This window comes from Triticum aestivum, chromosome 5A, assembly GCF_018294505.1.
Source record: "Triticum aestivum cultivar Chinese Spring chromosome 5A, IWGSC CS RefSeq v2.1, whole genome shotgun sequence".
NCBI classification, from domain to species: domain Eukaryota; kingdom Viridiplantae; phylum Streptophyta; class Magnoliopsida; order Poales; family Poaceae; genus Triticum; species Triticum aestivum.
Window position 1 is genome coordinate 473794954 of NC_057806.1, and position 21260 is coordinate 473816213.

Genomic DNA, 21260 nt, shown 5'->3' on the forward strand with positions numbered 1-21260 from the left:
AGTGATGCTTAACCAAAATCATATGTCTTCGAGTGAAGACTATGAGAGCAAATCTTGTCCAGAGTTGGATAAGTCAGCTTTGCTTGTAGCCCAAGTAAAGTTGCCGTGTGTGTTTGAAATCTGACCATTGGAACACGTGTCAGTTCCTTAGTGACCGAGGGTCATTTCGGACAAATCAGGTCGGGTTGCCTAGTGGCTATAAATAGCCCACCCCCTACAACCATAAACGGTTGGCTGCTCAGAGTTAGAGTATGGCTTTTGTCATTTGAGAGCAACGCACCTCGAAGCCTTTGAGAGAGAATTCCTTGCGAGGATAAAGCCCTAACCACCCAGAGCCAAAGAGTGTTAGGCATCACTTAAGTCTTCATGTCTGTGTGATCTGAAGACTTATTACACTTGAGGACTGTGAATCCTCCAGCCGGTTAGGCGTCGCGTTCTGAGCATCCAAGAGTCATTGTGGATCGCCGGTGAACGAAGTCTGTGAAGGTTTGGAAGTCTACCTTGAAGACTTACCAGAGTGATTGGGCGAGGACTGGGTGTCCTTAGCTCAAGGGGAATAAGGTGAAGACGAGGTCTTCTGAGTTGAATCTCAGCCTCCCTAACCAGACGTATAGTTGTCACAGCAACTGGAACTGGTCCAACAAATCATTGTCTTCAACGAGTCACAGGTTTCATCCTTCTCTTCCCTTTACTTACTGTTGGTCCTTATGAAGTCATTGTACGATTGCATCACCATTTGGCTTCACTGAGTGATTACTTGTTCTGATTGGCTTCACTATATCTTCCTACCTGATCCTTACTGCCTAGCTGCTATTAGTCATTGCGCTTTCACTTCATTGAATACTTGACTATGGTTTGCCTAGTGTAGTCTACCTTCCGCTGCATGGTAATAGGTTTATTTCTATCGTTTGTCTTCGAAACTTCCATATTTTGAAGACTTTCATAAAAATCACCTATTCAACCCCCCTCTAGTCGATCACTAGCACTTTCACCAACCCACCAATAGATTCCCTCCGGTTCTACCCGACACGCACGATTCCCCCCTCCAAGTGACGTCGGCTCTGCCGTTCGTAGAGGGGGGCACACCTCGAAGCCCAAGAAGGGCGTCTACGCATGCAACATCACTTTCACACACACGCTTCAGGACCAGGTACGGTGTTTCGGTGGCATTGCTACACCTGGAAGGCCACCACGAAGCCCAGTTGACCCGATGATCTAGCCCTTTGACTTTGCCGGACGGGCTTTGACCAGTGTACTCTTCCACCTGGTTGCGATTGGTCAGCCCATAGGAACATCCCCAAATAGGGTTGGACCGAACCCACCAATAGATTCCATTTGTTCTACCCGACGCGCACAATTCCCCTCTCCAAGTGACGGTGGCACTACCGTCTGTGGAGGGGGGCAACACCCCGGAGACCCAAGACGGGCGTCTACGCATGCAACATCACTTTCACACACGCTTCAGGACCCGGTACGGTGTTTCGGTGGCATTGCTACACCTGGTAGGCCACCACGAAGCCTAGTTGACCCGATGATCTAGCCCTTTGACTTTCACCGGACGGGCTTTGACCAGTGTACTCTTCCACCTGGTTGCGATTGGTCAGCCCATAGGAACATTCCCGAGTAGAGCTGGACCCAACCCACCAATAGATTCCCTCCGGTTCTACCCGACGCGCACGATTTCCCCGTCCAAGTGACGGCGGCTCTGCCGTTCGTAGAGGGGGGCACACCTCGAAGCCCAAGAAGGGCGTCTACGCATGCAACATCACTTTCACACACGCTTCAGGACCCAGTACGGTGTTTCGGTGGCATTGCTACACCTGGAAGGCCACCACGAAGCCAGTTGACCCGATGATCCAGCCCTTTGACTTTGCCGGGCGGGCTTTGACCAGTGTACTCTTCCACCTGGTTGCGATTGGTCAGCCCATAGGAACATCCCCAAATAGGGCTGGACCGAACCCACCAATAGATTCCCTTTGTTCTACCCGACGCGCACGATTCCCCTCTCCAAGTGACGGTGGCACTACCGTCCGTGGAGGGGGGGCAACACCCCGGAGACCCAAGACGGGCGTCTACGCATGCAACATCACTTTCACACATGCATTAGGACCCGTGTGCTATTTCGGTGGCATTGCTACAAGGCGGTGCGAGATTATGATAAAAAAAGGCATTTAAAAGTTGTCCAAATCTATGGAAGTATCAATTATTTGTGATTTTTACTAAGTATAAGGACCTATATGCAAAATTACATGAGGTTACATTTTAAAGTACTCAAAAGTAAAAACAAATCGGATATTCATAATATAGGGAAAATTCTGCCCGAAATCCATATATAATTTATGTATGTTTAAGTCTATATAAATTAGATTTAAATTAATCAAGTCTAAATTTTAAAAATATGAAATGAGAAATAAAAAACATATAACATATATATGCCGACGATTTGGCTGTCGGCATATATAGACCACAGATATGCCGACGGCCAGGCCGTCGGCGTAGATAGCACACGTGTTTTCTGACAACTAAAAAAAGTGTACTAACTATGCCAACGGCCTCCGTCAAGGCCGCCGGCATAGTGGTGACGGCGTCAACTCCCCATCTGGTCCTGGGTCGGCGGGCCCACATGTGTGCCGACGGGCCCACATGTGTGCCGACGGTACCCATAGGTATAGTGGGGGAGATGCCGGCGGCTAATCTACGCCGACGGTGCCCGTCGGCATAGACGAAGATTTGCCGACGGCTTCTGTACGCCTACGGTGTTTCCTCGGCCGTCGGCGTATCTCCATCTATGCCGACGGGGGCCGTCGGCATAGATAACACCGTCGGCAACGTCATTTATTCTGGTAGTGGAGCTGCAGCAGCGTCCCGGGCTCCCGGCTGGTCGGTTAAAGTGGAAGCCACGCACAAACCCCCCTTTGACGCCTTGCAGGATGCGGCAATGCTAGCGGTTATTAGGATGTGGTTGCATTTCCCCTGCGAATTCCAAGACACTCCGTTTATGGTTCTACCCCTGGTGCCTGGGCAGAGGAGCCGACCAGACTATCCCGCAGTCGGCGCCGGTGTTGTGGCTGCCACTTCCATGGGGGTTGATTGCAAGGATGTGGTATGTCTTCAGCGGGAGCGTTTCACGTCCTATTTCCGTGAACGTCGTGAGTATTGCGACAGTTTGAGGGAGCATACAACCTGAAGACACGACAACTGATCGCGCAGATTATTCCAACCTGGCGGAAGAGTTTATTCTGTGCCCAGCTGGAACGCCGGAGATGAGGCACAGAAAGACGGATCTATCAGAGAGGATTGGCGAGATGTGGGTAGTTCCTGACGATGTTGTGCCGGGAGACTCTGGTTGGTCTGTGTTCGTTTCGGCCAAGGCGCTGCAACAGAGAGAGGCACAAGAGATGAAGCAATTGGAGGATGGGATGCAGCAGCTGACATCTCCAACTGCAGCGTCGTCCAGGGCCAGGCTGTGAGTGAGATGCATGCACCAGTTTCTGTGGATCAATAATAATGGTCACAATCTAACCAAAAAACCTGTGTTTTTGTTGTAATTCATGTAGCTTTTGGACTAAGATGGTTTGATTTCAGGACTCGGGGGCATGGCGCCGCGAACTCATGTTGTTGTAAACTGAGACCCCTTGTGTTGTGAACCGATGGATGCGTTGTGACCCTACTATATATGGTGGCTGTTAAGACTTATGGCAAATGGTGAATTCGTGATCATACTGGCTGCACGCCTTCATGTCTTGGCATGTTTGTATTACATGATTTGCATCAAATATACATTCAGTCTCGTAGTTACATCATGTTTTACTAAAGTTGCTCAATGTACAGTGTCACACTCGGATGGAAACCTGCATCTCCAAAATTCATCTCCAGCTGCTGATGCCCGTAGGTTTTCCTTGGGTAGCTCCTTACAAGTTGATACTTTCCTATGCCAGGTATGCCCAAGGAATTAGCATACTTGTAGATTTCCCTTATTGTGTCCGTGTGACGGAAGCTCTGCTGCCTTCTCTCGCCGTTGGGAAATCTTATCATTACCTGCACATAAAAGCAGTGTTCAGTAAACTTCTATGCATAATTTGCAACACTTTCTATATATGTAGGCATCTGAAAAGCAGACATAGATAAACAAAGATAGACCCTCCCCCTCGCGTCGCCTCCCCCTGGGCGACGCCAGGGGCCCCTAAACCCTAGCACCGCAGGTCGCCTCTTGCGCCTCCTTCTGCCTCCGCTGCCGCCGGCGTGGGCCGCGGTGGCGGTGGGCCCGGTGCCGAAGGCACCTGGGCAGGTGGATGCTGCGGGATCTCATTTGAGGCGGCAGGGGCGGCACCTCTCATGGGATCCGAAGGCGGCGGCTGGGGCGGTGATCCCATTCTGTGCGGCGGTGGCCCAAGCACCATAGTCGGCGGAGCGGCGGCCCTGAGATGGACGGCGGCGGTCGCAGCGCCCCATCCGGCGGGGTTGGCTGATCTGTGCGGAGATGGTGACGGCGGTGACTGCGGATCCAACGCCTCGATCTGATCCGCCGCGGGGTGGCCTTCCGCCGACCGGCGGCGCTTGGAGGGACCGGTGAGGAGAGGACGGATCTCCGCCGGATTACCGAAGGCGGCGTTCGTCTTCGTGGCGAGGCTCCGCTCGGTTCCAGCCAGTCGCGAGATCGGGACGACGTGACTTCCGGTGAAAATTGCGCCTGACTGCGGTCATGGCGGCGTCTCGAACGTCGTTCCCTTCTCGAGGCATCGTCGTTGCAGGTCACGTCAACCTGATTGGGAGGTTCCAAGGGAAACCCTAGATCTGGGTCTACCAGATCGGACGATGACGACGTTTTCGATGTCGTTCTCTCTCCTGGGGGCAACGTTTTGGAGTAAGTGCTGGCTGGAGGGGACAAGAGGAGGAGCGGTGTGGAATCTGGCACGTTGACAACAGCGGGTCTCAACGGCATGGAGCAGCGGGGTCTCGTCGGTGGGCGTGTGATGATGGACGAGCGCAGGATGGTGGCACTGTCTGACATCGTGGTGGCCTTGACGGCAGCTGGACCGGGCAAGGTAGACGCGGCAATACAACACTAAAGATGGAATCATGGCAGGTGGCTGCGGCGGCCTCATACCCGGCAGGCGTCCTGATTGAGGAGTGCGTCGGACTCGTGGTTGCCCCATACCCGGCAGGCGTCCTGTTTGGGACCTCAGGTCTTAGATGTTAGGTTTGGCTGCGAGGTCTGTTTGGTATTAAGCCCAGACTATCAGCATCCCTTGATCAACTGGATAGGAGTAGCGACAGATATTGCCTAGACGGTGATTTTAGTCTTACTATTGTATGACTTTGTAAGGCCTTGTGTGAATAATTAATAAAGTGGATGCATGCATCGTCCAGGGGGTCCTCCTCCATTTCTATAAAAAAAATAAAAAAATTAGGCATCCGAAACTCCCCTGCTCATGAGTTTTGATATTATCTTGTTGTTGCTATCTATCTATCGCGAGTGTACCCGAGAATTCGTTTAGTTTTCATACCTTGGTGTTTGCTTCCGTTGTGTGTGAAGGTACAGTTTCCTTATGCGCAGGTGCTCTGATCTGGGTTGTCCTGCTAGTTTCTCTACCTGCCTGGCCAGGATATTTCGTGCTTGGCTTTGGCTTTGGCCTTGCGGTTCCCTCCTGAAGAGTCCTTTTGGATCTTTCTTTTTCCTGCACTGACACAGCCAATTGAGATGTCCAAGTCTGAGCAGGGCATGTACTACATTGTACAGCACAGAGTGAAAATTGCTATTGGACCTGATCCTTCCGAAGTGACTCGAGGTAAGCTGCGTCCTGCTCTTGCCGCAGCCGTAGAGCCGATCTCCTCCTCTCTTCCTCCTCAGCCCTAGAGGCTCTGAATGCCGCAGCATGGTCGTCAGCCATCGAGGCTCGAAAAGCAACGCGTTGCTCGTCGATGGTTCTCTGCAACATCTCCACGAGCTCCGACGGCGTGACCGGCCCTTCTACCTGCGAGGAGACAAGATATACTGTAGTTCTCAATAAAAACATGAAAAATTCAATTTTACTCCCTCTATAACCTAATACTCATACGATGGAACGCTAAGCTCCATCTATTTCTTGACACTGTGAAGTCCAATACTATCGGCTTCGTAGTTCGTACCCGTTGTAGGACTGCGATGCTTTCGCTGGAGACCGGGGCGACGACGGCGCAGAACGGGAAGCTGCCGGGCTGCAGCGACGCGGCCATGCTCGACCCTTCCCCTCTGCCGGTGACCGCGCCCCAGGACACGAAGTTGGCGTCGAGGAACTCCACCACCACGTCCGAGCAGAGCGTGCCCCGGCAGAAGGGCTCGGTGTACGGGTGGGCCGGGTCGTGGAGGTACACGAACACGTGCTTGCCCTCTCGCCGGGCGATCGCCAGGACCTCGCTGAGCCGGCACCCGTAGAAGAACGGGTGGTGGCCGCCGTACTGCTGCTCGAACGCGCTGAAGAAGAACAGCTCCTCCGGCACGAAAGGCGGAGGAGTAGGAGTGGCAGCTGGAAGAGGAGGCCACTGCGGCGGCGGCTGGTGGTGCTGGGGGACCTGGATGCCCTGCGGGCGGCTCCTCGGAGCCCGGCGGGCTATCGACCTCGACAGCCCTTCCACGATGCTGGACGGGAGCCTCGCGAGGTTCCTGGCGAAGCCGCTGCGGTAGTTCCGCGAGCTCCCGCCTGCGCCATCCCTCGCCGAGCTTGAAGACATGCTACAGCGACAACTCCTCTGTGGCTACCAGAGGATTGTTCAGGAAGCTGAAGTGAGGCGCTTGCTGAGCGTCTCCACTGTGTGCATTTTGCTCTTGCCAATTAAATTAAAGCGGCTGCGTGCACTCCGGATTAAGAAAATGATATATGCTTTGCTTTGTTAAAGAAGGGAAATAAAGGGAGCACATAGGGTTTGCTTCGTGCTTTGTCTCATGCACTTTGAAACAAAGGACATCGGATTCTTCACAGGTGTGTCGATCCTTTAGAGCAGCAAAGTAGGAGATTTGAGACGTGTACGACAAGCTAGTTGCAATGCCGAAACATGTGTAAGCCGAGATTCATCATCAAGATCCATAATGAAATGGTGTCTTATGGCCAAGTGGATGGGGAAGTTACTACAAGGCCAGGGCAGGCTTTGTAGTAACTTCATGAAGTTCAAAGAAAACTTCATGCATGAAAATCATGTTTGAAAGTTTCAAAAAAATCTGAAAAATAATTCGGGATGTTAAGAGGGTGATGTTCTATGCTAAGTTCAAACACATTACCATTTACGAGCTATGAAAAGAAGAAATTCAGTGATGAATAGTGACGTTTTTACTCTTCGGCATTATTCAATATTGATTTTGTTTTTTCCTCCCTCGTAAATGGTAATTTGTTTGAACTCATGAATTTCATGTACTAATAGAACATCACACTCTTAAGATCCCTTTTTTTTTAGATTTTTTGAAACTTCAAAGTCGATTCCATGTGGTTTCCACCGAAACTTGATCTCCATGTGATATTCTCTCCCGTTTCAAACGCTCCTTGGGCCCGTTAGACCTGACCGAATGCGGCAAATGGGACGGGTTGGTCGGCCTGCTGGTAGGGAGGCGCATCTTCGACGGACATGATTTCGCCAGCAGGCGCCTAGAGTTGTTGGGCCATTTCTCTATGGGGTCATTATACAAAGAAATCTTCAAGAATTTTGAAGTATGTGACACTATAGTTATTTGGAAGGCGTGTATTCCAGCTAAAATCAAGATTTTCCTTTTGGCGGATCACTCAAGACCGCGTCCCTAGCGGGGATCAGATCCTCAAACAGCATAGGACGGACGATGACAAATGTGTGTTGTGCGGACAGGATGAGACCTGTGACCACATCTTGATTCAGTGTGTAGTGGCACAAGTTGTGTGGAGTGTTGTTCGTGAAGCAATCGAGGCATCATGGCAACCATCCAGCTGTGTGGATTTTCACTCTCTTGCGACGGGAACTCAGGGCAGCAGTTGCAAATTAGCTTGGAATGTGTTCACTGCTCTTGCTTGGTCCTTATGGATAGATAGGAACGAAGGCTCGTGGAGGGGATTGCATTGAACGAAGTCGTGTACGATGCGCCGGGTCTTCAAGGCGGCGCTTTCAAGAAGAAAGCGACACCGGAGCGCCGCCACCGCCTGATTCAAGGATCAAGGTTTCCCTCAAAGCAACATAGAGGAAGAAGAGTAACCATGGCGTCGCCTTCAAGAAGGAAACAACATCCACACAGGCGTCGCCGTCGTCGGCCTGGCAGAGCCAGAGCAGGTTTAACCCCGACAAGCACTTCTCCTCTGAGACGTAGTACAACAGGACACATATGCCCGCTGCGCCAACGCCACCGACCCTAGCACTCTGGCCACCACGTCGCCCACACGACCATGGCACCAAGGCAACACCCGAGCCGCGAGCTCCGCCCCCGATCACTACGGCTCCCACCACCAAAGCCGTCCGCCTCGGTATCCATAGCTCCACCGCCACCCTCGCCCCACGCTTACAACCAAGATGACAAAAGAGAGAGTGATTGACAAAAAGCTACCACTTTAGGGGTTTTTGTCCCACAGAACTACCACTTTTTAAAAAGTGGTCAAAAACTACCAAAAATTCTTAATTCTGTGACTAAAAACTACCGCTTTCGAAAAATGATCAGTTTAGACGATTTAAACAGGTTTATGACATGCGGGACCCACCCGTCGGAGCTGACGTGGCTGCAAAATCCCCAATCTCAGTCAAAAAAAAGTCCACTTGCTGCCCCGTACCTTTGCTCTCGAGCCCGCACCGTCGCTCGATCCGCCCAGCGAGGCAGCCACTGGCCGCCGGAGTCGCGGGATCCGAAGAGCACCTGCCCCTCCATCTTCCCGGCAAGACAGCCGCCAGCGCTGCGGGGCCGAAGAGCACCCGCCCCTCCATCTCCTGGCGAGGAAGTCGCTGTCGCCGGGAGATCCGGCGAGCTTTGGATGCTGCTGCCGTCCCCTGCCTCGACGACCTCGGCTCAGATGGCGTCGTCCTCGTCGGCCTCCCTTCGAGCTGGAGCGCGAGCAGCTCCTGCAGCACCACGTCGAGCAGCACCACGGCGAGCAGCTCCTGCAGCGCGAGCACCTTGGGCAGGGAAGGCGCGCACCTCGCTGGCAGGAGCGGCTGTTACGGGACGGGGTGCTGGAGGCCCGGGGCGCCGGCGGCGAGCGCCGGCGTCGGGCAGTGGCTAGCAGCGGCAGCCCGGAGCGGCAGCAGCAGGCAGCATCGTGGGCGGAGCGGCGCGGGACGGCTGCGGTGCAAACGCAGGAGGGCGGCGGCAGCACGGCTCGGCAGGCGTGGCTCGGCGGGCACGCCACCGGAGTTTGACCTCCTTCCCTCCCATGCACAGAAGCTGTTTGTGAAAATGCCAAAGAAAGATAGAAAGAGGAGGAAGAAGAATGACGTGTGGGTCCCACCTGTAATAACAGTCAACTGAACGGTCAACATGTTTAAATCGTTTAAACTGTCTATTACCTGAAAGTGGTAGTTTTTAGTCATAAAATTAAGAATTTTTGGTAGTTTTCGACCACTTTTTAAAAAATGATAGTTCTGTGGGACGACGACCCCTAAAGTGGTAGGTTTTTGGTTGGGAAGGGACCTCCTTCCCCACCCCTGCACAGCCCCAAGTCCATACCCACCCCCGGGTCGGCTAGATTTGGTCACCACCGCCCCGCCATGCCCCTCCCGGGCAAAGCGAGCTCCCCGATAGCACACCGCCACCAAACGGGAGGCCGGGACGATGCCGTGGCACCCCTGCCAATGGATCATCCCTCAACGGCAGGCAAAGCTGGGAAAAGTCCAGCCCTTTGGGCATCCTGACACATAGCTTGAGGACGGAGCGGACATGCTCTCGGATTGGTGCCTCCACCGGAAGACCATGCCATCCACCACCGCTACACATGCCGGAAGCAGCAGGTGCTGCACCGCCCGCGGCAAGGACGACCACGGAGGCAGCAACAGTCTCGCAGCGCCCAGATCTGGGCCGCCAGCCCCTGCCGCCACAGCCCCGCCCCGACAGCACCTAGGCCCCTCGGCGTCGCCAGCCCTTGCCAGCCGCCCACCAAGGACCACCACCACACCCCGCCGCCAAAGCCCACAGATTGGGAGCTCGCGTCGCCGGGTCGCCGCCATGCCATGGAGGCCGGGAGAACTGGGTGGGGGCTGCCCAGGGAACCGCCCCGCCGCCGCCATCATTGGAGCCCTCCGGGCTTCGCCGGCGGCGGCGCGACGAGAAGGGGGGTGGGGGGAAGCCGCGTGGGAGTCGCCCCAGTGTCGCCAGAGAGGAGGGCATATTTGAGTTCAATGAATTATCATTTAACAGTTTTGCTAAAGCACATGTAGATGTGCCATAAGTATTGCACATCTAAATTATATGCCATTGATCTTACATTGAGATTCGTGTGAATATTTTCTTTCTCTTTTTTCTTTTTCTCTTTATACTTGATTCACTCACTTAGATGTGCAATAACTAGAGCACATCTAGATGTGCCCTAGACACAAGCTGACCTCAGAAAGGAAAAAATAAAGGGAAAAGGATGATTGATCTTATAGATGGGAACAAAAACTTCACGAAATCATTTTGAAATGATGAAAATAAGCAATAGCTTATTTAGAACCTTAGCTATCTAGACCATGCAAAGTGTTCCTAAATTAAACTGAAACAACCTTACCGCAGTGGATGTCATGGAGAAGTATGGTAGAGATTAATTTAGCAATGGCATGTTGCAAGTGTCCGAGTATTACATGAGTACCGTCTTGTGTCCATATATAGACAATACCGTTCCATCTATACAATAAAAATGAATATGAACCTTGACGTTGGCTAGCAATTAGTGAAACTGAAAAAGCAACAACAGCACTTGATTGCAAAGTTACTTGTATGTACGCTTAAAAACTTCGCTTGATTGATCAAGATGCCAAAGTTTCGTTTGCCCGACCTCTATGTTCCTACACGCGCAGAGCAAATTATTTTTCAAATCAAGAAATTAAAGTAGAAAGAAGAATATCATGTTGTTCGTGGCACTTACAAGGTCTGCCATGCTACGGTGGCATCATGAGAAATATTCTTCAGAGATACCCATTACTAACACAATCGCGCACATAATAGTCCTTGGCTGATTGATTTGGCTGATTGCAAACACAAGCACACAAAACACAAAAATTCAGTTGATGGTCACACGTATGCATCGTTCTCATATCAATTCTTTACTGTATTCCAATTGAGGTGCAGTTCGTGGCACCTATTCACCCTGTCCGCTCGGCCGTCGCGGTGATTGCCTGCTCGCCATTGGTGCCGACCGCTCACCACTGGCAGTCTCCGCCGGCTCCCTGTCACCTCTTGCGCGGTCGCACCACTCCGCGTGTTCCCTGGTCGCCGCTCGCCCATCTCGCTCACTGCCCAATGTTGTTGGTTAGAATGCAGGCCTGCAGGTAATCCATGGACAGGTTGTAGTTCTGCTTGGGATCAGTCTTTGGTAGGAGTCAATCCATCTAGCACACAAAACATATCCACTCTCAGATAGAAAAGTTACATAAACTCATTTACGAAATACCCTGCTCTAAACTAACTCATGTGAAAAAAATGAATCTAGTAAAAGTGCAAATTAGCAGCAGTAAAAATTGTAAGAAGCCCAGTGACAGAGCTTGAGCATAATCCAAGATGGGGCCATCAGCTGAAGGTAGGCAAATTAACAGGAGAGGAGGGGCTAATCTCTAGTTTAAACACTAGCTAGTTGGGCCTAAAATAGAGCATATTCTGCAATGGTTGTAAAAGTTAATTTTTTTTGGGGGGGGGGGGGGGGGGGGGGGATTCCCCCGTTGGTCTACACGAAGCTCCGCCACTGAAGAAGCCCTCAGCTCAAACTATAATATAGCTAAAAAACTAATTAATTTAACAATTGTGTTATATATGAATTAAACAACCACTTGATCGAAGATTCAATAATTGAAACACTGCAATTTTATTTAGGAATAAGTACATTTTTCGTTCCTTAATTCTTTTGAAAGTATAGAGATGGTCCCACAACTCCAAAACCAGTAAAATTTAGCCTCTCAACTTTCAAAACCGGATAAAGTTAGTTCCTGCCTCGGTCAAACCTGGTTTATCTATGACGTGGCATGGCAAAGCGGTATTGAACAGTCCATGTAAAGCACAGCCGGCAACACTGGAGACAGGTACGACACGGGGTGAGGCGCCCCGTGCTTTTCCTGCTGGCTGCACCCTCCTTGGCGCTCCATCCAGTGGCGGAGGAGACGGGCGATTTGTTGCATGACGGCGACGGCGGCGCTCCAGCATGTGGTGAGACGGAGGCGAGTTGTCGCACGTCGACAATTTCCAGCGCAGGCACGACAATGGAGGTCATGGGCGCATCTATGGCAGCAGCCCCGTGGAGGATCCTCGCTTCCTCGGCCCCGCGGAGGCCTGAGGTGCAGAGGCCGTTGCATGGCGCTGGTCTACTCGGCAACAACGGCCGTGTGCTGTAGATGGGCTTGTATCCTGAACCTCATATCCACCCACAAGCATGACCCCCGCCCCTCCACGTTCGTGCAATCATGCCTGGGCTGCTATCAGGAGCATCTTCAACATCTGGAGCTTGTACCAATGTACCATGCATGTACTCGTCAAAAAAAAAAAATGTACCATGCATGCGCGGCCTCATGTACACGTCGCTGAGGTGGCCGGGGAGGTGTGGTGCGGCGAGGCGCGCAGGGCAGCCCAAAATGGGGCGTGACTTGTCAGTCGTTGGTGATAATCGGTCGTGGCAAGCTGCAGCAAGCACGACTGTGTACATGCAGACATTGCATGCTATGTGCTCGATGAAATGTACACACTTTAGATAGATGAAAGGAAAGAGAAATATTGCCACATGGACCAAAGACCGGTCAAACATGTATGACGTGTTTGGTTTTAGGCAAAATCGTGTCCATGTCGGTAGGAAACCACTTGAAAACGGTATGAGGGATTAAACTTATCCGGTTTTAAAAGTTCAGGGACTAAGCTTTGCTGGTTTTGAAGTCGAGAGACCATTTTTGTACTTCTAAAAAAATTGAGGGAGGGGAAATATTTTTTCCCTTTTATTTATATGGACATATACTAAAGACAATTTAGGCATGGAAGAGAAAAGCATCACCTCCAATCATTAACATTGCATTATTCCGACGTAGAATTGGCACTGACTCCTCTAGATGAACAGCGATTCCAATGTACCTCTTACAGGAATAGCAAGTCCAGTGTCAACGGCAATATACAATAGTAAGAAGCATCTGAAATCTCGAGGTCCATAGCAATTAGAGTCCTTCTTAAGAACTTTTCCTGCTTCGATAACCACATATGAGCTGGCCAGAGAAGCGTGAACAATGAATGCATTACTGGTCACATCTCTCTCTCTCTCTCTCTCTCTCTCTCTCTCAAATAGAGCACTACATTCCACACCAATTAATCAGTGATTGCATCATAACACAGTGGATTATCTTGATCAACTCCTAACAGGATTCAAGTCAGCATTGGAATCTGCAGGAGGACCGTGGATCAGCAATCTGAGGAAGGAAATAGTCGTGACAAAAATAATAAAGATGCTGTAATCACTTGATATATAAGCATGCCCATTACATAATAGTGTAAAATAACTGATTAATTAGAACAATACGAACAGAACTGAAAATATCCTGTTAAATTAGGAAATCAGAAACATTGTTCAGCTTACTAAAAATCAAGCTTCATTTAACAACATGAGAGCTCAAACTAAGTTCAGATGGCTTCTGTTCAAGAAAACGTTCAGCACTGTAGTGCTATTGCTCTATGCTAAAATACAATTCCCAAGCAAGAGGGAATTCACACAACTTTGATGATTCAAGATGCTGCCGCTGAAGCCATTCTTGTCCCGTACTACAAAACAAAGATCAAAGCAATTCATCGCCATAACAAAAGAGGTGCAATGTGTAATTATGCTACCAATAATAGTTCAAACTGTCACCAGATCATGAGCATAGGGTGTAACACAATTTAGGCAGTGTTAAACCCCGATTTTCTCATGGCTTGTGAGAAATTCAAACAATAGCCATCGGCCATTGCCATGGAGTCTGATATCTCCTACCCTGAAAAATCTCATACTAGCAGCTCCAGGTGCGAAAGTGCCTTTCTGTTCCCGAGCTCATTTGAGCTCGGTGAACAGTAAAATAAAAAAAAATTCAAAAAATTCCAATTTTTTTTGGGAGAAACATTTACAAAAGTTCTAAGTGCTTGCAAAAATTCATCATGAAATCACATTCCTGTAAAGCGTGGCAAAAAAAACAAATTCAATGCTCCAAAATGCTTTTGAAAGTAGCTTTTTCAGAGTACTGATTTTGTTTTTTTTTGCCACGCCTTTTAGAAATATGATTTCATGGCGAATTTTTGCAAGCACTTAGAACTTTTGTCAATGTTTCTTCCAAAAAAATTGGATTTTTTTAAATTTTTTTATTTAGTTTTGATTTTACTGTTCACCCGAGCTCATTTGAGCTCGGGTGCAGAAACTCAGGTGATGATTCAACACTTATATTTAAGAAATATTCCTAAGCCAACGCAAATCAAGATGATCGGGCATCGACAGTGTCGCCGTCTCCGAGGCGTTGCAGGTGTGGTTGGTAATGAGGCCCACTATCGCGTCCCCTCGCCGGGCCTCCGGACAATGGCGATGAGGATCTGGCGGGATGAGATTCACGCAGCAGCGAGGAAGATCTAGTGGGATTTCGGTCGCCTGTATGCGGACAGCCGAACCGCGGATCCGGTGGAGGTCGCCCGATTCCCAGCGTCAGATCATCTCCCCACTGCCCTGAGGTCGTCCACAAGCGGCCACCTCTGCCCTGAGATTCATCCATGATTCCATGGGACAGAATCACTGTCGCACGCGTGGTGCTCGACGCCTTGACAACACCGTGTAGGAGGTCATGACAAAGTGCAGAGGTGCCTCCCGTGTGGCGGCGGTCTCGGAGATGGCGGCGCCAAGGTTCGAGAGGAGGGAATGGCAATTTGGGGGCGGTAGGGGGTCTTGGTCCAGAGGCTGATAGTCGTTGGCTATGAGGAGAGGACGGCGGCGTGTGGGCGTCGAGGAGGTGCAGGCGACGGCAAGACCCTTATGTCATCGGGATCGAGGTCCAGGGCGTGTGTTGGGTTAACGTGCCGGCCAAAGTTGGCTGCTGTGAAAGGTGGGCGTGGAATACAGTCAGGCGAAATATAGGAGCGGTGGGAGGAGGATGGGATGTGAGGCGAAAATACCAACTCCATAGGAGTAGAGAGATATTATAATGTCATGTCATAATATTATATCCTTCTTTCCTTATTTAGCTGTATGTCATCCCATCTAAATTGTCTAGTCGGCATGCATGATACTTCATATGATACTCCAACTATGGAAGGTCTAAAGCATTAAGACCCAATATATTGGGAGTGCCCATATGAGATAAACCCTCGTATGTACCAAGAAACATTTGCTTCCAACAAACCAGTAACCATGGGTAACTTTTGCCTTAAAAACATACGACATACGTTACGCATCCATGATATATATTCAACATCCCACGCTAGGGTCCCTCACATTAAATCTCCCTATAGTACGCCAAGTATATTGGTGTTTATGTGCGTGTATCCTCAATGAAAATGTCAATGGCATGCATTACCAGTCCATACTTAATGGCAAGATATAGAGAGCATATGTTATCGGTGCCAAAACATCGTGCCCGTCATTATAATCGCTAGTTTTCATATAATTTACGGTCCACAAGGGTGTTTGCTTATCATCTATTGCTAAGTTTGCAATAGCACGTACCTGTGTGTTCACAAGACTATTGGCTTAGCTTCTTGTTTCTTAATTTGTAGAAGCTTGAGCTCGTAGAGTTACGTGGAATCTTCTCGCCCAGCATTGCGAATTTGACAACACAATAATGCCTGCAAGATCAAGCATTAATTAGTTATGAAATCTATGATTTGTTCCTCATGAAAATGGTGTACAGATAGATCTCCAATAAAAATGGTTTTGTTATCGTTATTGTCACATATCTTCATTTCAGGTTTTTAGATGATAACAATATAATTGAAGGAATACCATAGGAGATTGGGAATCTTTCAAGTCTGACAAATCTTAAACTTGAAAATAATCAATTCAGTGGCTCAATATCCGATTCTCTTGGCCGCTTTTCAGAACTGCAAAATCTATAAGGCAGACTATGACTTGTGTTATCTCTTAGAATTACGGTACACTAACAAACATAAGGGTGTGGTAACTTCAATAGGGATCTGAGCCAAAATCTTCTAAGTGGAAATATTCTAATCTCTTTGTCAAATATTACATTTTTGAATTCCATGTAAGTTTTCCTTTCCATGCTGATATAAGCAGAAAACTGACTAAATGTTATTGTTGTCATTGCAACCCTTGTATTCATTTTAATAAGCGAATAAGACCATTTGAACTCAATTATGTGATGATCTATGGTTTGTGTTTTGTAACAATCTGGCATAAAACAATCTTAGTGGTAAAATACCTGAACAACTACATGTGTCCCTATAAAAGTATGGCCTACCTGAACTTTAATTATCTCTCCAATCCGAATTAGTTGAGACAACCTCTATACAATTTCTATATTACACTGAATAAGGAATTTTATGCACTCCTGCAATTAACATAATGAGTGTAATCATGTGGTTCTAGGCTTCTAGCTATACCGTCAACCACTTAAATTGTGGTTCACACTTAATGTCATGCAAAGGAAACATCAACAATACAAGTAATCCAGAAACCTACACGACAATCGATATGGAACCCAACATTCGGATTGAAAAACACATGTTTGCATTTCATACTAAACATTTATTAATAGGTGGATCAAGAAAATCCACCATAAAGGTGGTTCTCAGAAGCATTGGTGGAGCAATAGTTCTCCGTGTTGCTATGTGTTTTCTAATCTTGCGAAGAATGCCTTGCTGGAGTGATTTGTTTTTGATGTTCCGGGTTAGTTAGCATTAGGGGTAAAATTATTTTTGTTCATGCATGTTTACTGTATTGAAATTTTCACCACGAAAATAATTTCCCATCTATTTTAGTGGAATTCCACAAAGAAAGGCTTTTTTCAACTAAGGACATGATAAACATGTAAATTAAATTTAAGATGAGCATGCTCTAAGCCAGATCTTGGGTCGGCACAATAATTCTTGTTGCACCATCTCATGATTGCAAAAATAAATTTGAGTTAAAAAATCTTGGAAAGGGCTCTTTCACTAAGGTTTACAAAGGAGTTCTTCCAGGCCGAGACAATAAAGTGGTTGTCGTCAAACGATTGGCTAAAGTAGAGAATCATGGACATGATATGGCTTTCAAATGAGAGGCTGAAGTTATAAGTGTGACTATCCACAAGAACTTACTAAAATTGATTGAGTATTGCATGGCACCAAGGGATCACTTCTTGATTTATCCTTTCATGGAGAATTTGAGACTTTCTTCTAGTTTAGATAATCACATAGATATGCAGGTTTAAAACCAAATAAACCAACATTTGATTGAACAAGAAGAATGAAAATTGCTCTTGGCATTGCCCGTGGTTTGGAATACCTTCATGATAACTGCAACCCCTCGATTATCCATGGTGATATTAAGGCTACCAATGTCCTACTTGATGGAAATTTTGAAGTTGTGTTTGGAGACTTTGGACTGCCAAAGTTAATGGACCAAGGGAAGGAAATAATGATGATAGAGATCCCGGGAACATTGGGCTACATGGCTCTAGAGTACAGGAAAGACATCAACAAAAATCGACATATATGGATATGGTGTCTTGATATTAGAGATTGTGACGGGAAAGGGTTCAGACTTCCATGTTAATCTAAGCTTCTCTATCCTATTTTTATTTACAAGTACTAGTGTAAACATGAGGAAAATGATATTAATTTAGTTTGTGAAATCGGAGTAGTAGAAGCGATTTCATGCTGAGTTTTTCCACACAGGCTAGTTATATAATATTACAGTTCATCAATTATTACAGATGTAGTTCAAGCAAATTTTTCCAAGAAAACAATTATTAAATACTTTACGATATGACCAAAACAACAAAACAGGAGCCAAAAGTAAGAAAGAATTGATTTACATGATTTAGCTTGCACAATTTTAATTGATTTCAGTATGATAACAATTATTAATTTGTATGATAAATCTAAAAAACTAAATCCATTTTTTAATTATTTTGTGTGAACATACAAATTTGAAAATAAGTGGTAAAAAATCTGTATTGGGGATCATGACAGTCTAGCAAACTATGTGTATTCACCAATGTACAGAGTAAAAATAGAACATATCTAACAATTTATCTTATGAGCAAAAACTAAGAATTTGTTTCAGCAACATGGTGTGTAGTATCTAGGCCACATGTGACTAAATTTAACAATGACTGTATCATTTTAAAAGAGTTTTCTTTAGCCTCTACAAATTTCAAAATATCTCACTTATTTTTCTGGGTGACCATTTCCACAAAGAGAGCACTACTTCACATGTTCTCTAAGGTGCCTAAGTAGATAATACTATCATTCTAACAAATAAAGTGTTAGAACTCGAGGATGACATAGCCTCCGTCCCCGGTCTCAGGTTGTATGGGTGCTCGACCGGAGATCGTGTGGCGTCCCGGAGTTAGGGATTGATAACAACAACAATCAGACTGTGACTCAGATTACTTTGGGTTTAATTCATTACTTGATTTTTGAAGTAACAATCTCTATGAATATATAACCATAGTTTACAATGACTTGAAAGGTAAGAAACTCTTAAAAGCATTCCTAATAGACTTGGACTCTTAACATACTTAGATAAAAGTCGGAGTGACCTTATACGGGACTAAAGCCCTATCATACCAAAAGCCCTAAACTCTCAACAGAAAGAAACCTCTCAAGTGCTAATCCCTAATCTCATGTGTCCGTGTCGACATTTTTTCCAGTTTTATCAGACAAATTAATAATTATTATCCTACTGAAATCAATTAAAATTGTGTGAACTAAATCATGTGAATTAATTCTTTCTTACTTTTGGCTCATGGTTTGTCATTTTAGTCGGATCACAAAGTATTTAATACATTGTTTTCTTGGAAAACTTCAACTCGAACTACATCTGTAGTTGTTGATGAGCGTTAATATTATATAACTAGCCCGTGCAAAAACTCAGCATAAAATTGCTTCTACAACTCCAATTTCATGAGCTAAATTAATATCATTTTTCTTGTTTTCACAAGTACTTGTAAATAAAAGTAGGATAGAGAATCTTACATTACCATGGAAGCCTGGACCCTTTCCCGTCACAATTTCTAACACCAAGACACTATATCCATTTATGTCGGTTTTCGTTGATGTCTTTCCTGTACTCTAGAGCCATGTAGCCCAATGTTCCCTGGATCTCTCTATCGTCATTATTTCCTTCCCTTGGTCCATTAACTTTGGCAGTCCAAAGTATCCTAGCACAACTTCAAAATTTCCATCGAGCGGGACATTGACAACCTTGATATTACCGTGGATAATCAGGGAGTTACAGTTATCATGAAGGTATCCCAAACCAAGGGCAGTGCCAAGAGCAATTTTCATTATTCTTTCCAATCCAATGTTGGTTCATTTAGTTTTATACCCTCATATTTATGTGATTTCATTAGTTTCATTGATGATAGTTCGAAGCAAACTATAATGATATAATATTATCCAAGAGTGACTTTCTTGTTATTATTTTGTGTCTCATACAAGTAGAGATAATTCAATTATCTTTACTTTTGACGATGTCAGAGATTTATATTTCATCATCCACAAAAATAAGACATTGTGTCTGCCAAGACTAATAGACTGAATAGTTCAACTGAGCAAAAGTCATCAACAAGATATGAGCATAGAAAAATATATAAGAAAAGAATCTACAATGTGATATTACTTTCTAAACCAAGAAGCACTCCCTTGTGCCATGCAATACCCTATCAATTTTAGTAAGTTCCCATGGACAGCCACACTTATAACTTTAGCTTCTTATTTGAAAGCCCTGTCATGTCTATAATTTTCTACTTTAACCATTTGTTTGATGGCAACCGCCTTATTGTCTCGGCCTGGAAGAACTCCTTTGTAAACCTCAGTTAAAGAGCCCTTGCCAAGAAAATTTTCTTTACTCAAATTTCTTGCTGCAATCATGAGATGATGCAATGAGAATTATTGTGCCGGCCCAAGATCTAGGTTGAGACAATGCTCATGTTGAATTTAATTTACATGTTTATCATGTCCTTAGTTGATAAAAAAGCCTTTCTTTGTAGAATTCCACTATAATAGATGAAAAAATATTTTCATGGTGAAAATTTCAATATGGTAAACATGCATTAACAAAAATACTTTACCCCTAATCCTAACTAACTTGGAACATAAAAAATAAATCACATCGGCAAGGCATGCTTCGCAAGATTAGAGCAAACATAGCAACAACAACTATTGCTCCACCAATGCTTCCGAGAACCACCTTTATGGTGGATTTTCTTGATCTGCCTATTAATAAATGTTAAGTATGAAATGCAAGCATGTGTTTTTCAATCCGAATGTTGGGTTCCATATAGATTGTCATGTAGGTTTCTGGATTACTTGTATTGTTGATGTTTCCTTTGCATGACATTAAGTGTAAACCACAATTTAAGTGGTTATTTTCTTATTAAAATAAATACAAGGCTTGCAATGACAACAATAACATTCAGTCATTTTTCTTATTCTATAAGCATGGAATTCAATGATGGAATATATTTGACAAAGAGATTGGAATATTTCCACTTAGAGGATTTTGGCCGAGAACCCTATTGAAGTTACCACACCCTTATGTTTATTAGTTAATTGTAATACTAAGAGATAAAGCAAGTCATGGTCTGACTTACAAATTTTGCAGTTTCGAAATGTGCTCAAGAAAATCGGATATTGAGCCATTGAATTGATTATTTTCAAGTTTAAGAGTTGTCAAACTTAAAAGATTCCCAATCTCCTGTGTTATTTCTCCAGTTGTATTATTATCATCTAAAAACCTGAACCGAAGATATATGACAATAACGATAGTAAAACCATTTTTAATGAATATCTATCAATATACCATTTTCATGAGGGAAAAATCATATATTCCATAAGTAATTGATTCTTGATCTTACAGTCATTGTAGTGTTGTCAACTTCGCAATGTTGGGCGACAAGATTCCACTTAACCCCGACGAGCTCAAGCTTCTACAAATTCAGAAATG

General features: G+C 46.2%; 1 protein-coding gene and 1 pseudogene across 1 annotated transcript; one reads left to right on the top strand and one right to left on the bottom strand.

The window, feature by feature from the left end:
• Positions 1 to 3698: 3698 nt before the first annotated feature.
• Positions 3699 to 6874, bottom strand: LOC123107226 (plant UBX domain-containing protein 10). The gene is made up of 4 exons (XM_044529226.1): positions 6130 to 6874; positions 5766 to 5975; positions 5508 to 5678; positions 3699 to 4038 (listed from the first exon to the last, which is right to left on the bottom strand). Exons 1-4 carry the CDS (start codon positions 6709 to 6711, stop codon positions 3811 to 3813), a joined length of 1191 nt encoding a protein of 396 aa, XP_044385161.1. The 5' UTR covers positions 6712 to 6874; the 3' UTR covers positions 3699 to 3810.
• Positions 6875 to 11671: 4797 nt separating this feature from the next.
• LOC123101417 (probable LRR receptor-like serine/threonine-protein kinase At5g10290) lies at positions 11672 to 17931 on the top strand (annotated as a pseudogene).
• Positions 17932 to 21260: the final 3329 nt, after the last annotated feature.

Excerpts from the sequence above, each read along its gene's own strand:
- LOC123107226 (XM_044529226.1), bottom strand. The coding sequence starts at position 6,711 with ATGTCTTCAAGCTCGGCGAGGGATGGCGCAGGCGGGAGCTCGCGGAAC. Across the intron at positions 5,976-6,129 it reads GCATCGCAGTCCTACAACGG|GTAGAAGGGCCGGTCACGCC; the intron begins GTACGAACTACG and ends GTCTCCTCGCAG. Across the intron at positions 5,679-5,765 it reads AGTCACTTCGGAAGGATCAG|GAAAAAGAAAGATCCAAAAG; the intron begins GTCCAATAGCAA and ends GTGTCAGTGCAG.